The sequence below is a fragment of the Myotis yumanensis genome, unplaced genomic scaffold (assembly GCF_028538775.1).
Source record: "Myotis yumanensis isolate MYYU_CA2020_CCGP unplaced genomic scaffold, mMyoYum1.0.hap1 SCAF_13, whole genome shotgun sequence".
Classification (NCBI taxonomy): Eukaryota; Metazoa; Chordata; class Mammalia; order Chiroptera; family Vespertilionidae; genus Myotis; species Myotis yumanensis.
Window position 1 is genome coordinate 21,611,716 of NW_027223764.1, and position 18,775 is coordinate 21,630,490.

General features: G+C 41.0%; 1 protein-coding gene across 1 annotated transcript in view; it reads left to right on the forward strand.

The window, feature by feature from the left end:
• The first annotated feature begins 400 nt into the window (after positions 1-400).
• TM9SF3 (transmembrane 9 superfamily member 3) overlaps positions 401-18,775 on the forward strand; it is a 45,456-nt gene continuing 27,081 nt past the window's right edge. Inside the window, exons 1-4 of the mRNA XM_070432601.1 lie at positions 401-654; positions 10,517-10,712; positions 12,436-12,558; positions 18,184-18,344. Coding sequence (XP_070288702.1) covers positions 556-654; positions 10,517-10,712; positions 12,436-12,558; positions 18,184-18,344 — 579 coding nt within the window. The 5' untranslated portion in view covers positions 401-555. The remainder of the gene's footprint in view (positions 655-10,516; positions 10,713-12,435; positions 12,559-18,183; positions 18,345-18,775) is intronic.

Sequence of the window (18,775 nt, forward strand, 5' to 3'; positions counted from 1 at the left end):
TCACGCACAGCGGCAGTGCCTGCAAAGGGTGGTTTGCTCCGATCGCCCCGGCTCGAGAGGCGGCAGGGGGACCCCATCTCACAGCCGAGGAGCGGGAGGCGGGAAGGTGGAGGCGGGAAGGCGGGCGATCTGGCCAAGGACGCACCACCCCGAGCGCCGGGACGCGGCCCGAGGCGGCTTCGGCCCCGAGGTTCGGGCCGGGTCCCCGGCGCTGCAGCCGCGTCCGCGCGCCGGGCCTCCGGGATCCAGGGCGGCCGTGGCCCGCGCGGCCCGGGCGGGGCGGCCGGCGGCGGTTGCGGCCCGCGTCGCACGGCACTTCCGGCGCGTGCCGGGGTGGCCGGATGACGTGGCTGAGTCAGAGGAAGAGGCCGCGGAGGCGCCGGGGGGCGGGGGAGGCGACGGAGCGGGCGGTGTCGGCGGCGGCGCCGAGGAGCCAGCGGCGGAGTCCAGGCCCCGTGCGTCTGTCCGCGCCCGGTGGATGCGAATCGGCTGCGGCGGCGGCGGCGGCGGCGGAGGAGTCGGTGGGCGGGCGCCGGGCCGGTGGGAGCGCGGAGGATGAGGCCGCTGCCGGGCGCTCCCGGCGTGGCGGCGGCCGCCGCGCTGTGGCTGCTGCTGCTGCTGCCCCGGGCCCGGGCGGACGAGCACGAGCACACGGTGAGAGGCGCCCCCGGCCGACGCGGCCGCCCCCGGCCTGCTCCCCGCCTCGCTGCCCCGGCGGGCCCGGCGCGGCCTGGAAAGCCCGGCGGCCCGGTGGAGCCCGTGGCCGTCCGAGGGCGCCTTCCGGTTGGGCCTGGCGGAGCAGGAACCCGGGAGCTGGGAGGAGGCATTTCCCTGCGCTCCTGGGGCAGGACTCCGCGCCCGGACCTAGATGGCGCCCCACCCCTGGGTCTGGGGCTCCCGAGGCCGGGGCAGGAGCGTGGCGAGGGTCCGGGCTCACCTCTCCGCGGGGTGGGGGTCGCGGGCCGGCCGGGCTCTGGCTACTGGGGGCTGCGACGCGGCGGAAGATGGATGCGATGACCCGTCGTAGCAACCAGGGAATATCCACACTTGACGGTCCGCGCCCTCGCCGGCCCTCCTTTCCCCTCCTGCCCAAACCGGGCTGGGACCTGGCGTGGTGACAGCATTGATCAACTTGGGGTGCAGAGCAGCTTGCACGTGTGCATGCACTCGGCCTGCACGCACTCGCTGCGAGCCTGTCCTGTAACTTCCTCCTTAGCCTCTCCAGCCCCGGGGCCTCTACCGAGGGCAGCTCCCGACTGTGAGGGGTCCTCAGTTTCCCCGTCTTGTCTGCCTGGAGCAGGCCTTTGTGCATTTATCCTGAAGTTCCCTGGCTGTTCAGTTGTCATGGATCTTAATGACTATTCGAGGAACTGCGGCTTTTAGGATGGTAGAGCGAGGCAGGAAAGTAATGGAAATGGACAGGTTCCTCGGCGAGTAATTGGTTCTTATACTTTAATTCATTAGTGATGTGATGTTGCGTGAAAGGTTGTGTGGGTACTATAACTCTGAAAGGTTTGGCGGAGTCTTCTGTCATTGCTGAGAAGTAAGGAAAGGAAGCAGTCGTCAATGTAGCCTGCTTTAGATGTTATTTGTAATTGATCAGACTTCTTTTCTCCGCTCCCTGTGTCAGCGAGGTTCTTGTTTTACCTCCAAACTGTTGGCTACTTTATCTTCAATCACAGCCGGAAACTGCTTACCTGTGTATTTTCTTAAGAGACAAATCCCACATCGGTGACATGTTTTTGTACTATATTTGTGACTTTTCACCTTACCATAATTTTGTTCAGAGGTTAAACAGTTACATTAAAAACTATTTACTCTTGTTCTGTAAGGTAACTTGTCTCAAAGTGTAATAACTTCATTTCCAATGGCCATCCTTTTAGTCAATAATACGGTTTCTAATGTTTATGAACACTTAACTAGAAAGTTTACCATGTAAAACTCAGAATTCTCTCTTAACTGTAGTTCTACCATACAGGCATATAAGCCAAGAGTAGTAATATACTTTTTTTATCTTACGTTTTATAATGAACTGCTATAAATGGAAGACACTATCAATTAAAATGTCAAAAATTGGAGGTGTATAAAATGGTCTTAGGTTAATTTACATATTTAAAATGCAAATACTAATTTCACTGAAATTTTATTGCCAGGAACATTTTAATTTTTTGAATCAGCAATTGAATATACAGTATTTGATAAGAGGTTTTTGAGAGAATATGTGTATGAGATAATTGCTGGACAAAAATTTGGAATCCATGTCTACTTTGGATTGTTCTCACTCAGTTACCTATAAATAACTATTAAGAAAGCAAAAAAGTTATAGGAAGAATAGCATTAAGTTATAAATATAAAATTTAAGTGTCATTCACATATACTTTTTACTATTAGCCAAAATATTTTACTACTTTCAGGTTTTTTGAAAATATTTTTTAAAGCTAGGCATTTACCTTAGCCAGATAACAGTACTGAAAAGGCTATGGTTAAGTGAATTGTTTTCCTACCAGGAAGGTCAGAAGTAGCCAGTGAAGAAAGAATGATACTGAAGGAGGATAAAAATTGCCAAGGGAAGGTTGTTGCTGAGTAGATGCTTATTAAGTACTTGTGGAATTGAATTATTAAAGAACAGTTTTCAAAAGTTTAAGTTTACCCTTTATTTATTTTTATTTTTAAAGATATTTTTATTGATTTCAGAGAGGAAGGGAGAGGGGGAGAGATAGAAACATCAGTGATGAGAGAATCATTGATAGGTTGCCTCCTGCGCGTCTCACACAGGGGATCTGGGCATGTGCCCTGACCGGGAATTGAACCGGGACCTCCTGGTTCATAGGTTGACACTTCACCACTGAGCCATGCTGGCTGGGCTAAGTTTACCCTTTAGATTAACTTTCTGTGAAGACAGTTTCTAGTTAGAAATAATAACTAAAAGGATTTTTCTAGCAATATGTGCTAGTTATTGTTCTAAGTACTTTACGTATATTAACTCATTGTAAACATATTAATAACCTTGTGAAGTGAATGATATTATGCCCTTTTTATAGATGAGGAAACCAGTGCCAGAGAGGTTAAGTTACTTGCCCAAGGCCACGCAGTCAGTAGGGATAGAGGGCAAGATTTGAACTAGGCCATTTGTTTGGTTTTTTAAAAATATATTTTATTGATTTTTTACAGAGAGGAAGGGAGAGGGATAGAGAGTTAGAAACATCGATGAGAGAGAAACATTGATCAGCTGCCTCCTGCACACCTCCTACTAGGGATGTGCCCACAACCCAGGTACATGCCCCCGACCGGAATCGAACCTGGGACCCTTCAGTCCACAGGCTGATGCTCTATCCTCTGAGCCAAATCGGTTAGGGCAAACTAAGGCAATTTGAATTAATAGTCTTCTATACTCGGGATATGCTTCTACAGCCCTTTATGCTAAAAATAGGGCAGTAAAACACTTGCTATTAAATTGAATAGTTCTCTGTGTTGATAGTATTTTTAAGTACTTACAAAAATGTTTGGATAATTCTAGTTACATAATAGGCTGTTAGGGAGAAAATGTTTGGGTTGTTAAAGAGGTATAGGACTGACTTATGGGCATGTGGCCTGGGCAGTCACGTCATATGTGCAAACACGTAAGGACTGCCTGGTTTAATGCTCTGCTGTCACCATCTTGGAATTCTTAATTTTTGAGCAGGGAGTCCTGCATTTTTATTTTGTACCGGCCGCCACAAATTATGTAGCTGTTTCTAAGAAGGAACACCTAATTTATTCAGTTCCAGAAAGGCCCTTATTTCTCTTACTTTACCTTTTGAATTAGGATTTGACTTATATAACCATTGTACTTATATGGTATTTTTACGTGCTTATTTATTTAAGCCTTTTTAATATTCTCGTAAGAATAATGAGAAGAAAATGTGCTGTTGACTTCTAGAGTATACCTACATCTAGAATTTATAAAGATGTGTTCCCTTCAGTTTTTAAAAGTTGAATCACATGAATAACAGGACATTGTTTGGAATAAAAATTAAAGAATGACAGGCTCTTAATATGTGACTGTGAAGGGTCAAAGAAAGGACTCTTTAGAATGAGTGAAAGATACATAGGATGTGTTTTATACTTTTTTGGCTTTCTGAAACTCAGGGCACTTGCTAGCATCTAGAGTTAGATTACCATGTCTCCTAAGATTCCAGAGGTTGCCATTAAAACGTTTTCAAACTGAGAATCATAGAATTTTAGAACTGGAAAGACTTGAGGCCATTGTATCCAACACACTATTTTTCCAGAAGCCTTAAAGAGGCCCAGTGACTGACCCAAGGCCACAGAAAGAATCTGAGCTTCCTGATCTCTCTAGTCCTTGCTTTGTCTACCTGTCTTGTCCATACAATTTCCATATTAATACTATGCAAAGATGCCAGCACCAAAAAAAACAATAATCAAGGACACAGGAATTTTAAAGCATTTTATGATTTGTACTGTAGCCTTGAATTTTTATGGGTTCTGTTTCCTTAAGACCATAAAGCCAATTTTTAAAATTTTTGTCTGCTACATATTGAGGCTTTGTGCTTGGCACAAAAAATGGTATTTAATTAGTCCTTGTTGAGTGACCTGAGTAATTAGGGAGTTACTAGGGACAAGAATATGCCATGTTGGAAGCATGAAACCCTGTTGCTTAAAGCATTGAACAAACCCAGACCATTATTCACTTAAGACTCGTAGTCTCAAGGATGCCTGTTGTGCTTTAGGGGCCTTACCTAGGCTTAACTCTCATTTCTTTGTGGCCCACAGTACTTCTGTAGGCAATGTTGGGATCTGTGTCTAGGATAGCCTTTTCTTGGCCTCTGCTGTAAACACTAGACCATCCAGTGTTTTCAGAAATGATTTTGTTTGCTTTACTTTAGCAAATGTCAGCCTTTTGTTTTTGTCACTGTTGGGGGCATAGGAACTTCTAAAACTTATAAGTGTGAAGATTTATAAAGATAAGAGACTGTTTACTACAAGTGAATTTGTGAGTGCTCTAATATAGATCTAATTTTAGGAAATGCCATAATTCATTGTCCTATTTTCAGTGTACTCTATGATAGACTAAAAGTTTATTTAGGTACAAAGCTATTAGAGAGGGGGGAGGGGAGAGAGAGAGAGAGAGGTTATCTCAAGAGACTGTCTAAAAATACCTTCTAATTTATTTGTATTTGAATTCTGATGTATGTGTTTTACATAAATAATGAACAGGTATTGAACTTAGGATTTGTGAAACATTTTCAGAACTGGATTTTGCTTTTTCAGATACCTATTTTAAAGCAAACACTCATCCCAGGAAAATGATGGCATTTAGTTGCTTATTCTGAGCCCTCAGTTCTTTGCCTGTCTATATAAGTTCTGATTTCTTTATTCAGATTTTACCTAAGTACATCAGTAGCATTATTTCCTAAAGTGTTCTTTCTGAGAAAAATTAATTCTTGATCTCTATCAAGTAGGGAAACTTCTATGATTCTCCTTTCCCAGCACATAAACAGTATTTAAATGAGAGAGGCCCAGCATGGTGACTTATTGAGATTAGAGCACAATCTCAAGGTAGCTTCTTAGGAAGGTATTTTTTTCCTTTAGGGCAAATTAAAGGCTCATGTGGAAAAGTTGTTTACTGTTCATTACTGTCTTTAGTTGCTTTGTACAGCTTTGCTTTTTTTCATATTTTCTTCATTTAGTTTTGCTCTTTAGTTAATGAGACTGACTAGGGATTAGCAAAAGTGTAGTCCTAATGTTGTAAACTTGGGTACTAGTTATATGATCTTGGACAAAGTACTTAATATCTATGATCTTTGTTTTGTTTTCATCTGTAAAATGGGGAAAATAAGAGGACCTATCTCAATGTTTTGAGAGGATTAAATGTTTATGTAAAAAAACTTAGAGCAGCGGTTCTCAACCTGTGGGTCGTGACCCCTTGGGGGGGGGGGTAGAACGACCCTTTCACAGGGGTCGCCTAAGACCATTGGAAAACACATATATAATTACATATTGTTTTTGTGATTAATCACTATGCTTTAATTATGTTCAATTTGTAACAATGAAATTGGGTGTCACCACAACATGAGGAACTGTATTAAAGGGTCGCAGCATTAGGAAGGTTGAGAACCACTGCCTTAGAGCTATGCCTAGCACATGGTATGTGCTTATTAATTGTTAGCTAATGGTACTATTAGAAAAGATGATGAGATATTGCAAGTTAGGGATTGGTCTGTTAAGGCCTTACCCGAGGATTTGAGGATTTGAGAAAGGATTTGAGCAGTTCTGAAGGATAAGTAGAAATTGGGTAGGTGGAGAGGAGGACTTTATAGATATGGTGGAATGACATAAGGAAAAAGGTGGAGCAGGAAAGGAAGGGAAGACAGTATCAGAGATCATTGTGGCTGGAGTGGACGGCTCAGAGTTGAATGTGTAACGGTGAAACTCTTCTGAGAGCTGGAAAATGAATAGAATGGTGAGGTGAAGAATGCAGGTAGTCTGAACTGGCCTCTCATGACTACTACTGAGGGAGGCCTCATAGAAGGATTACAGCCATAATCAGGGATTCCCTGATCCACTGCTGTGCTTCCTTGACTTTTTCTCTCCCAGTCTCCTGGTTACACTCCACAGGTGGAGAGAGCCTTCCTTACCTGTGGCTTTCTTCCCATGGAATTGGGGAACTCAAGGACTTTCTCAGCAGTTTTAGCAAAAGGAAGATTTTTTTTTTTTCTTCAAAAGTTCTGTGAAGTCTTCCTTTTGGTATTTTCTAATTTCAAGATATTTTATTATTTATTTATTTATTTATTTTTTTAAATATATTTTATTGATTTTTTACAGAGAGGAAGGGAGAGAGATAGAGAGCTAGAAACATCGACAAGAGAGAAACATCGATCAGCTGCCTCCTGCACACCTCCCACTGGGGATGTGCCCGCAACCCAGGCACATGCCCCCAACCGGAATCGAACCTGGGACCTTTCAGTCCGCAGGCTGACGCTCTATCCACTGAGCCAAACCGGTTTCGGCAATTTCAAGATATTTTAAAACACATTGTCTCTCTTGAAAAATAACTCTTGTTTTTAACCTTGTCTTGGGAGTGCTTATTCTTAGGGAACATCAAGAACTGCAATGAAAAGTAATATTTTAAGTTCATATCTGATCATGGTCTGCATAAGGAGCAATGTAAAAGAAACATTTTTGCTTTAATATTCACCCAAACCTTTGTATGGTTATGTGTGAGTACATGTGTGTATATAAATGTATTATATATATGTGACTGTGAATATATTACATATACTTATTCTTTCTATCTATCTATCTATCTAAAAGTCTAAGCAACTGTCCTACCGGTAGGTATGACACTCAGTGACCAGCAGGGGGCAGGTGCTCTGACCGGTAGCCATGATGCACACTGACCACCAGCTCAGTGCAGGAGCTGCCGAGCTGTGGTGACTTGGCAGCTGCAGTTCTCTGGTGACGCACCTGGAACCAAGAAGAGGGAGTCTGATTCTGGGATGCGTCACCCGAGAACCGCCCTCTCGCAATCTGGGACCCCTCAGGGGATGTTGGAGAGCTGGTTTCAGTCCGATCCCTGCAGGCCAGGCCGAGGGACCCCACTGGTGCACAAATTCATGCACCGGGCCTCTAGTATTTATATATTTTAAATTACTATTTTCAGTCCTCTTCCCAGAGGAATTTTAGACTACAATATGGTATATATTTTCTTAGAGTTTGCATCATGTCATCACAACTCTACTCTCTTAACAGGTTTCATGAACGTTTAAAATGAGTGATTTCAGAATATGTAGTTTAACACACATTATGACCCTTAAATTATTTTAGTTCTATGTTTCAGTTTGTATAAAATAAACACCCTATTTTAGCAATAATTACTGTTCATATTTTTGTCTTTTTAAAGGAATAGGAGTATTAGGATTTATAGGGAAAGTGTTTTTGTGCTTATTTTTATGAGTTACATTTAAACATTTTTGCAGACTCTCAGCAGGATTAATGGCAAGGTCCCCGTTAATAGGTCCTCTTGTTCAACATCCTAAATGGATGCATTTTGTTACCTCCCCTTTCTTATTTCTCTAAAAGGGTACTTATTGCAGTTAGTGCACATACTTCAGGCTTCTTTTACTAAGTTGCTAAGGAACTTTTACATTTCAGCATCTTTTTCCAGTGTTCTTTTCATCATATTTATTAAATACTTTTTGCATACATTATGTTGTGGAGAGAGCTTCCTGCCTACTGAACAGTTTTCCATTCTAATACCAGCTCAGTCAATTGATAGTGATTGGTTTAGAGCATTGTTTTGAGCATTGGTTTAGAGCATTGCCCCCAACTGCCCTCCCCTGCAGGCCTGGGTCCCCCCCATTTGTTCTCCCTTGCAGGCCTGATTGCCCACAACTGCCCTCCCCTGCTGGCCATCTTGTGTTCACATGGGGGTGGCCATCTTTGACCACATGGGAGGGGCATCTTGTGTGTTGGAGTGATGGTCAATTTGCATATTACCTTTTTATTATATGTGGTATATATAATATATATATTCATATAATTTCATATCAATTCTCAATTGTTTTGAGAATTCTTTTACTGTATCCATATTGTTTAGCAGAAAGGATTACCTTGATTGATTAGTGCTGTGTGACCATAAGCATTGGATGGAACTGAATGGCGATGTATAGATTCATTCCTTCATACATGATTATCAGCTGTTTTTTTGACTTCACTTGAAATAGTTTATGATTTCCTATACCAGCAGTTGCCAACCTTTCGAACCTCATGGACTACCAGTGGTTCGCGGACCACTGGTTGGCGACCGCTGTTCTATACTATTATTTATCCTGACCCTTCTCGGTCAAAACAAAGTTAATCATCCCTTTATTGTTGCTATGATAGCCTATTATTATCTTAATTGTAACACATATCTTCATTTAATCATTTCCTTGTCTGGCTTTTCTATGGATTGTAAACTTCGTAAAGGAAAGGACAGTATTTTATTTATCTGTATATCCTTAACACCTAATACTGTGCTTCGTACATGTTCTACATAGCCAAAAAATGAGATAGTTCATTATTTCCTTGATGATCTGGATGATGTGTGGTATGAACAATGAGACATTTATTATGTTTGAAGATAGGTGATTAGGTCGCGGTTCTAGGACGGTGGTGCAGTGAACCAAAAGGAAAGGCAGATGCTTTAGATAAGAATAGTCAAGTCTGTTTTTTTGGAATGCAGAGGAACTTGGTGTTTGAACTCCATGTCTGAGAGAAAGGTGGTACCATTAGAAAAACAAAGTTGGAAAGGGGGTGGATTTGGATGAGTTTGGTTTTGAAGATGTTGGATTTTGATTGAAAATGTTTGTTTAAGGATTTGGTAGTTGGGCTAGTTGGAGAGCCTCCTGTGTTATATGCTTCTTCATAGCACTCTACTTGATTGCAATTGCTTATTCAATGTCCATCTTTCCCTTTAGGCTCTAAGCTCCAGTAGGGCTGGGAAAATGTCTTGTTCAATGCTGTATCCTCACTTACAAACACAGTTACTATTTGGCACATGGTGGGCACTCAGTAAATAATTGTTCAGTGGTTTAACTTCCGTACTATTAGTTGACTTAAATTGTATGCTATATTGACTTTATATTGCTAATTAGGGTTACTAGTTTTTAAATTACTTGGATAATTGCTTTTTATAGAATCATTGGACATGTAGACTTGAAATCTTAGAAATCTTTGGCAAATCCCCCAGTTGGACCCTGGAAAGGTAAAGTCATCTACCCAAATTTATTATTTATTCAAAAAAATATAAATATGATACATGTCTTTCAGGCTAATAAAGGGAAGGTAGAAAGATGGTTTAAATAGATGGTGATTTCATAGGTTTTCTCTTGTTTAATCATTTCTCTCCTCTCTACACCTAACTGGTCCCCTGCCGGTCCGATTGCCCCTAACTGCCCTCTCCTGCCAGCCTGGTTGCCCCTAATTGCCCTCCTGTGCTGGCACAGTCACCCCTAACTTCCCTCCCTTGCCAGCCTGGTCGCCCCTAACTGCCCTCCCCTGCCAGCATGATTGCCCCCAACTGCCCTCCCCTGCAAGCCTGGGTCTCCCCCATTTGTTCTTCCTTGGAGGCCTGATTGCCCACAACTGCCCTCCCCTGCTGGCCATCTTTGACCACATGGGGGGGCCATCTTGTGTTTGGAGTGATGGTCAATTTGCATATTACCTCTTTATTATATATGATATATCACACACTCTGTATTTTTTTTGTTTTTTTGTTAGTCTTCACTCGATATTTTTTCATTGATTCTTAGAGAGAGATGGAACATCTGTGTGAGAGAAACACATCATTTGGTTGCCTTCTGCATGTGCCCCAACTGGGCCGGGGATCAAGCCTATAACCGAGATATGTGCCCTTGACTGGAATCAAACCTGGGACCCTTCAGTCTGAGGGCCAACATTCTATCCCCTGAGCCAAACTGGCTAGGGATAAATGTATTTTTTAAATAATTATTTTTGCTTTTTTAAATTTCAGTATCAAGATAAAGAGGAAGTTGTTTTATGGATGAATACTGTTGGGCCCTACCATAATCGACAAGAGACATATAAATACTTCTCACTTCCATTTTGTGTGGGGTCAAAAAGAAGTATTGGTCATTACCATGAAACTCTGGGAGAAGCACTTCAAGGTGTTGAATTGGAATTTAGTGGTCTGGATATTAAATTCAAAGGTAAGTACACCTTAATAGTCCTTCTAATAGAAGTTATATTGTAGACCAGGGTTTCTCAACTTTGGAACTATTGATGTTACGGCTGGATAAGTCTTTATGTGGGGGGGCTGTCCTGTACATTGTAGAAGTGTCTCTTGCAGCACTACCAGTTGTGACAACCAAAAAGTCTTCAGAGGTTGCTAATAGCCCTTAGTTGAGTACCACTGCTCTAGACTCTAAGAAATGTTTTAACCTATAACTTAAGTGTATTGCATTTAGGAAAACTAACAAAGATTTATTTATTTACTAGTAAATTTATATTGTTGGAAATAGATGTCCCCCTTTTCCCCCCATAGACTCCCCTCCATAACAAAGGTTTATTTTGAATGTTATAAAGTAAAATAAATAATTGTTAATAACTTTATATTTTCCTAGCATATTTCTCAAAAGTGTTTTCTAGTAAACCCTCTAGTGACTAATTGGACATATATGGTTGGGGAAAACCTTCATAGATTCATATTGGAGTAATTTCTGAGATGCGGGGATGTAATGCGGTGTGTATGGATACTTAAATATTTTGTGTAAATCCTTAATTTCAAACTTGTACCATTGGCTTAGAATGTATTTAAAAGTGCTGTATTAATTTATACTCTCAATACTTATAGGATAGTGTGGCTTTAAATTTGAAGTAAAAAACATGTTAGAATTGGAAAAGATCCTCCTTATTTATTTTTCAAGTATCTATTTTATCGGGTCTTTTGAGTGCGTTTATACTTTTTATTTTCCTCTGTAAAGTTTATCAGAGGTATTTTCTGATAGACATTTTTAATCTGATAAGCAGAAGCTTGAAAAGTTGAATTTTTGTAGGATCTTTGATTAGGTGTCTTGATTTTTGAATAGAGCATGGATCTTGTAATCAGGAGCTTTGAATTTTAATCCTATTTCTTTTACTGTATTGGTTTCAGTAAAGTTGTTTATTCCAATATGACTTCATTTGCCTACATGTGTAAAATGAACAGCAACTGACTCCTGTTATTTTTAGCACTTTTGGATGATGTGAAATGAGATATTTTAAAGATAATATTTGATTTCAATTCGTTAAATTTTATTCTTGTTTTTAGAATATTTTTTGTTGTTGAAAATAGGTATACATGTTTGCATTCTTTCCCCCCCATTACATTCCTTGGGGCTTAATTATAAAATTAAGTTATAAATTTAAAGCACAGTCATAGCCTATAGTTTTATGAAATATCGTGAACCTGCCCTGAGGCTTGTGTAAGGAGAAAACAGACTAGAATGTGTGATCTTCGAGAAACTCAGTACTGCGTTTATTAATACTTTCTCCATTTGACGCACGTTTCTAATTTATTAAAGCGGAATCAGAAAGAGAAAATAGGCAAAAACCCTGAATCCTACTTTGCTATGATGGACAGATTTCATCAGTTTTTGAAAACCTTACCCTTATTTACTGAAGAAGAGACTCATTCAGCTGTCGTAGCCTTTCTTCTTTCTTTAGATAGAGGGGGTCAGTTTTCATGGGCTATCAAAGTGGGATTTATTTTCCCTTCAGACTAAGCACTTTTAGATGAAAAGAACAAGAACTGGCCAGATGTTATTCCCTGAGAGTTGGCGGTTCCTTGGAGTCTTGTCAACATTGCACCTCCAGTTGTATTTTTTCTTGTTATTTTTTTCTGTAACTGTTTTGCAAACCAGTGTGTTAATTTGCAATTTTTATTTTATGCAGATGATGTGATGCCAGCCACTTACTGTGAAATTGACTTAGATAAAGAAAGGAGAGATGCATTTGTGTATGCTATCAAAAATCACTACTGGTACCAGATGTACATAGATGACTTACCGATATGGGGTGAGTATTGTATGTTATATTTAAAGTTTGAGGATATTTGCATAATCAACATTTATATAATGACTCTGTTAAGGTGATTATAAACTAAATCAGTAAATGTGTTTTCACTGTTTTCCATAGCATAATTTTTTTTTTTTTTAATATATTTTATTGATTTTTCAGAGAGGAAGGGAGAGAGATAGAGAGTTAGAAACATCGATGAGAGAGAAACATCGATCAGCTGCCTCCTGCACACCTCCTACTGGGGATGTGCTCGCAACCCAGGTACATGCCCTTGACCGGAATCGAACCTGGGACCCTTCGGTCCGCAGGCCGACGCTCTATCCACTGAGCCAAACCGGTTTCGGCTCCATAGCATAATTTTAATAGCAATTTTATGGTCCCCTGTTACTTGAAGGGTTTTGACATTGCCAAACCTTAAGTGAAACTCCCTCAATATGTATTTTTTTTTAAAATATCTTTTTTTATTGATTTTTTACAAAGAGGAAGGGAGAGGGATAGAGAGTTAGAAACATCGATGAGAGAGAAACATTGATCAGCTGCCTCCTGCACACCTCCTACTAGGGATGTGTCCACAACCCAGGTACATGCCCCTGACCGGAATCAAACCTGGGACCCTTCAGTCCGCAGGCCGACGATCTATCCACTGAGCCAAACTGGTCAGGGCTCAATATGTAATTTTTATGCAGTATAACTTTTCATATTCAAGGGATTAAAAGTTGCTTTGAACAATCCAAAATATTTCCCCTCCCCCCATTTTTCTCACATCTTATTTTGACTTGCACTGCCAAATGCAATCAAAGGAACTAGATAGGACTTTGAAAATTTATTCTGGTTTTGTTTCATGTGGAACTGTGGTAGTATGGGTTTTAGATATGATAGGTTCCTGAATGACTTGTTTTGCTAGTTCCTATGTTATTTTACAAAACTATATGTTTAAAATTTTTTTGTTTTAGCTTTTTTTCTGTTTAATTTTTTTGTTTAGTTTGTTTATCTCTATTAATGGAGAAGAGCTATGGCATAATCCAAACATTGTTTGTGTTAGACTTGTTAAGTTATTTAAACTGCGAAGCACAGCCAGCTATCATAGCTAGCATGTTTGGTCACATGTTTTTGTTAGTGGTTTTTGTGTTAGCCTTTTCTGGATGGTGGTGGTGATAGAATTGGAACACCTGTTTCTATGTAAAATTAATACTCTGATTCTTAAAATTGTTAGCAGACTACTATATTCATGAGCAGCAAACTGAAAGACTGCACATATATAAGATCAGAGTTTAGTGTGGTACTAAGATGAAATTTACACGAAAGTTAATCTTAGGATATAATTGTATGCATCATCGTTACTGTGTTGCATGTTAATTAGGTATAAATAGCAAGCATTTCATATAAATGACTGTAATTAGTATTACATTAAAACAGACATTTCTGTGATCAGTTCTGAGGGTATCAGGAAGACATTGAAATTTTGCTAATGATTTCTGAGCCTATAGTTCAGGAGAACCCATTAGTTTGGATTTCCTTTTTTTGGTGAGATACCAGGCTCCTCTGCTGGTCTTCTCCATTGCTTATGAGTTTCTTATCTGGAACCTTAGGTTTCTTCCAGTTATTTCTGTGGGCCTCCTTACAATATGGCAACTATACTTTCTTGTCTTAAATCTTCTTTAGCCCTGGGTTTCCAGGGTCTGCATATTTAGGGGAGATTCTTTTGGGTGTCCTAGAATGTCTGAACCATGTGAATTCTTCTCAGGAAATAATTTTTTATCTGGCTTTTCTTGGGGTAAAGGTTTGAAACTCTTTTAAAAGCCCCCTTGAGAATAGCTTTTTACTTGCTGTAATTGTATCTCTACCCCCAGAGTAGATAGATAAATAAACCTTGATGAAATTATTAGGATTTTATTAACTCTCTACAACCCCAAACAAAACAAAACTGTATTACTTAAATATTTACCAATTAGAGCAACTTTAGTTAATAAAAATAATCCTTTAAGAAATAATCTCCCCCTTTCCCCTCCCTCCCCATAATACTTTCATGAAATGCGTTGATCTTAGAGGAAAGGCCTTAAGGATTAACTTTAAGCATAAGTCTCCTGGGAAGTATATAGGCTTGGGTAGGGAATATTGGATAAATAGCTGATAGTAGTATATGGGCACAAGAGATAGATCTTCATCTACCACTTAACTGCCCTCACACTGTTTAGGTCTAACTCTTCCAATATCCTAGTTGTGATCAAAGTGATCATTTTAAACCTATTGCCTCATTACCATTTATCTTCAACACTTCTTTCATTTTTTTAATCTATCTATATATCTATATATCTATCCTATCTAATAATAGACAAACATGGTAATTGACCATACCTTCGCTACGCCTCCCCTGGTCTAATCAGCACAATATGCAAATTAACCACCAACAAAGATAGCGGCTAATTTGCATACTGCTGGCAGGGTGCGTCAGCGCCATCCCACTTGCCCCGCCACCATCCAGGCCTGCTATTTGCCACCCGGGGCAGTGGGGCGGGACAGCACCAACCCCCTTGCCTTGCCACCATCCGGGCATCCCATGTGCAACCCGACCTGGGGCGGCCGGGCAGGGCAGCAGCGATCCGTCGGCCCGCTGGGGCGTCCCATGTGTGACCTGACCCAGGGCGGCGGGGTGGGATAGTGTGGCTCCTCTGTCATCCCAGCTTCCTCATCACAGCTCCCTTGGGGGCCTAAGCCTTTAGTTGGACATCCCCCGAGGGATCCCTGGCTGCCAGACGGATGTCTGACTGCAAGCTTAGGCCTGATCCCCTGGGGAGTGGGCCTAAGTCGACAGGTGGACATCCCCCAAGGGGTCCTGGACTGCAAATGGGTGCAGGCCGGGCTGAGGGGACCCCCCCCCCCCCCCAGTGCACAAATTTTTGTGCACCAGGCCTCTAGTATATATATAAAAGGCTAAGCGACTGTCTGACCCGCCGGTAGGTATGACACGCACTGACCACCAGCGGGCAGATGTCTGCTCAATGCAGGAGCTGCCGAGCTGCAGTGACTTGGCAGCGGCGGTTCTTGGGTGATGCACCCTGGAACCAGAGAGGAGGGAGCCCGATTCCGTGATGCGTCACCCGAGAGCCACCCTCTCACAATCCAGGACCCCTCGGGGGATGTCGAAGAGCCGGTTTTGGACCAGTCCCAGCAGGCCAGGCTGGAGGGACCCTGCTCACTCTGCAGATGCCCTTGTAGCCACAGCACAGCCCCAGGTTCGGCCGGCCAGGGAGGGACCGCGGGAGGTTGGCTCCAGGGCATGTCCAGCCCATCTCACCCAGTCCCGCCTCACCGGCCACCTTCTAATTAATTTCCTTTTCATGTGCACGAATCCGTGCACCAGGGCACTAGTTGAAGTATAATTGACTTATTATATTCATTTCAGGTGTACAACATAGCAATTCAATATTTATATACAGTATGCAGTGATCACCATGATCTAGTTATCTGTTGTCACCATATAAAATTATTACAATACTAGAGCCTGGTGCATGAATTCGTGCCCGGATGGAGCCGATTGGCTCCACCCCAACCGCAGCCTCCCCCCCAGCCTCCCCCGCACCCCACCACTGGCCCGGCCAGCCCTAATTGGAGCCGATTGGGGGCCGGGCCAGCGGTGGGGTGCGGGGGAGGTTGGGGGGGAGGCTGCGGGAGGTTGGCCGGCCCCACCTGTGAAAGGGGGGAGCCCTATCGGAGCCAGGCTGGCTGCGGGGGAGGGACCACAGGAGGTTGGCCAGCTGGCCCCACCTCTGATGGCCGGTTGGCTGGCCGCAGTGTGTGTCATAGTGACTAATCGTTCCGGTCGCTTGGCTTTTATATATATAGATTATTGACTATATTCTCTATGCTGTTTGTTTCTTTCACATGACTTATTTATTTTATAACTAGAAGTTTATACCCTTTAATCCTTTCATGTATATTGCCTATGTTCCCTTCTCCTGTCCCTCTGGCAACCACCAGTTTGTTCTATGTATCTGAGTCTGTTTTTGTTTTGTTTTATTTGTTCATTTGTCTTGTTTTTTAGATTCCACATATAAGTGAAGTCATATAGTATTTGTCTTTCTCTGTCTGACTTATTTCATTAAGCATAATACTCTCTAGGTCCATTTATGTTGTGGCAAATAGTAAGATTTCATTATTTTATATGGCTGAGTAGTATTCCATTGTATATACGTACCACATCTTCTTTATCCATTCATCTATCATTGGATACTTAGGGTGTTTCCGTATTTTGGCTATTGTAAATAATGCTGCAGTGAACATAGGGGTGCTGAATTGGTGATGCTGAATTAGTGTTTTTGTTTTCTTTAAATAAATACCCCAAAGTGGAATTGCTGGGTGGTATTGTAGTTCTATTTTTATTAATTTTTTGAGGAACAGCATGAAGTTCCTAGTGACTGTACCAATTTATATGCCCTCCAACAGTGTCTGAGGGTTCCTTTTTCTTTATATCCTAACCAACCCTTATTTTATGCCATTTTGATAATAGCCAGTCTGACAGGTGTGAGGTGGTATATCATGGTTTTGATGTGCATTTCCCTGCTGATTAGTGATGTTGAGCATCTTTTCATGTGCCTGTTGGTCATCTGTATGTCTTCTTTGGAAAAATGTCTGTTCAGGTCTTCTACCCATTAGGTAATTTTTAAATTTATTTATTAAAGTGATTGGGGTATCATTGGCCAACATGAACATACAGGTATGGGTTTCAGGTATGGGTTTCTATGTCACAAGATGTGCATATTGCACCTTGGGCCCACCACCCATAGTCAAACCTTCTCCTGTCACCTTATATTCTGCCCATTTTTAAGTTGGATTTTTTTTTTTTTTTTTGATATCTGGTTGTATGAGTTCTTTATATACTTTGGATATTAACCCTTTATTGGATAAACCATTTGCACATATCTTTTCCTCTTTTCAATTTGTTGATGGTTTCCTTTGCTGTGCAAAAGCTTTTTAATTTGGTGTAGTCCTATTTGTTTATTTTTGCTTTTGTTACCCTTGCCTGAGGAGACATATTCAAAAAAATATTGCTAAGACTGATGTCAAAAAGTTTACTGCCTATGTTTTCTTCTAGGATTTTTATGATTCCAGGTCATCTTTCATTTTAATGTAGTCCAGAACTTGAGCTATAAAAAAAGAGGCATTTTAAGTTCTGGTACTCATATACACATATGCACAGCTTATTCAGAATGGGTAAATCAGGTTATTAGAGAAAGTACTGGACTGGGCCTGTGGAGACCTTAGTTTTAATTTTAGTTTGACTAAATTTTCTGAGATTTTGAACTGTTGTGGGTAGACACAGATAAGGTGATACTTATTATAATGAAGGTGCTACTAATGAACTTCAAGAATCAAATTAGTGATAGTTATATTGATAGGTTATATATCACTTTTTTTTTTTTTTTTACCATGTTGTGTTCATGGTTTGTGTTAGCCACGTAGTTAACAAAGAGTGGAAGTCCAGTCTGCAATTTTGCCTTATTCTAACTATGAGGAATAATGATAATATTGCTTTTTTATAAAAACATTTTATGATATTTTGGTTCTAACGTATTTTAAATATTAAGTGAAATTACCTTGTATAACGTGTTATTTCTTTTGTAGGTATTGTTGGTGAAGCAGATGAAAATGGAGAAGATTACTATCTTTGGACCTACAAAAAACTTGAAATAGGGTTTAATGGTAATCGAATTGTTGATGTTAATCTAACTAGTGAAGGAAAAGTGAAATTGGTTCCCAATACTAAAATCCAGATGTCATATTCAGTAAGTATTTAAATAATTTGATATAGGGAAGAAGGGTTTGTGACCTAATATAAAAAATTAAGTGCATTTTTCAGTTTTAGTAAATGAAAATAGAGCTTGAAATTGGATGACAAGAAATATTATTAAAACTATTTCCTCAATGTATGTAAGTAAGCCTCTTAAAAGCAAGGAGATTTGTTTCAGGTCTATAGAAGTAGATACCAATTATGCATTTGCAGTACCTACCATTTGCTATAGTAAAGTTTACTATTGTAACTGGGCAGCTAATGAACCTAGTCATGTATTTTTCTGGTTACAATTGAGATCACAGTGTTCCTTGTTTTCTTTCCCTTTTACTGTTTCAGATAGAGATGATGTTGTATTGAAAAGTACTGGATGGGTATAGTTTACCATTTTTGCTTTATCAATTGGAATAAAATGTTCCTGCAGAG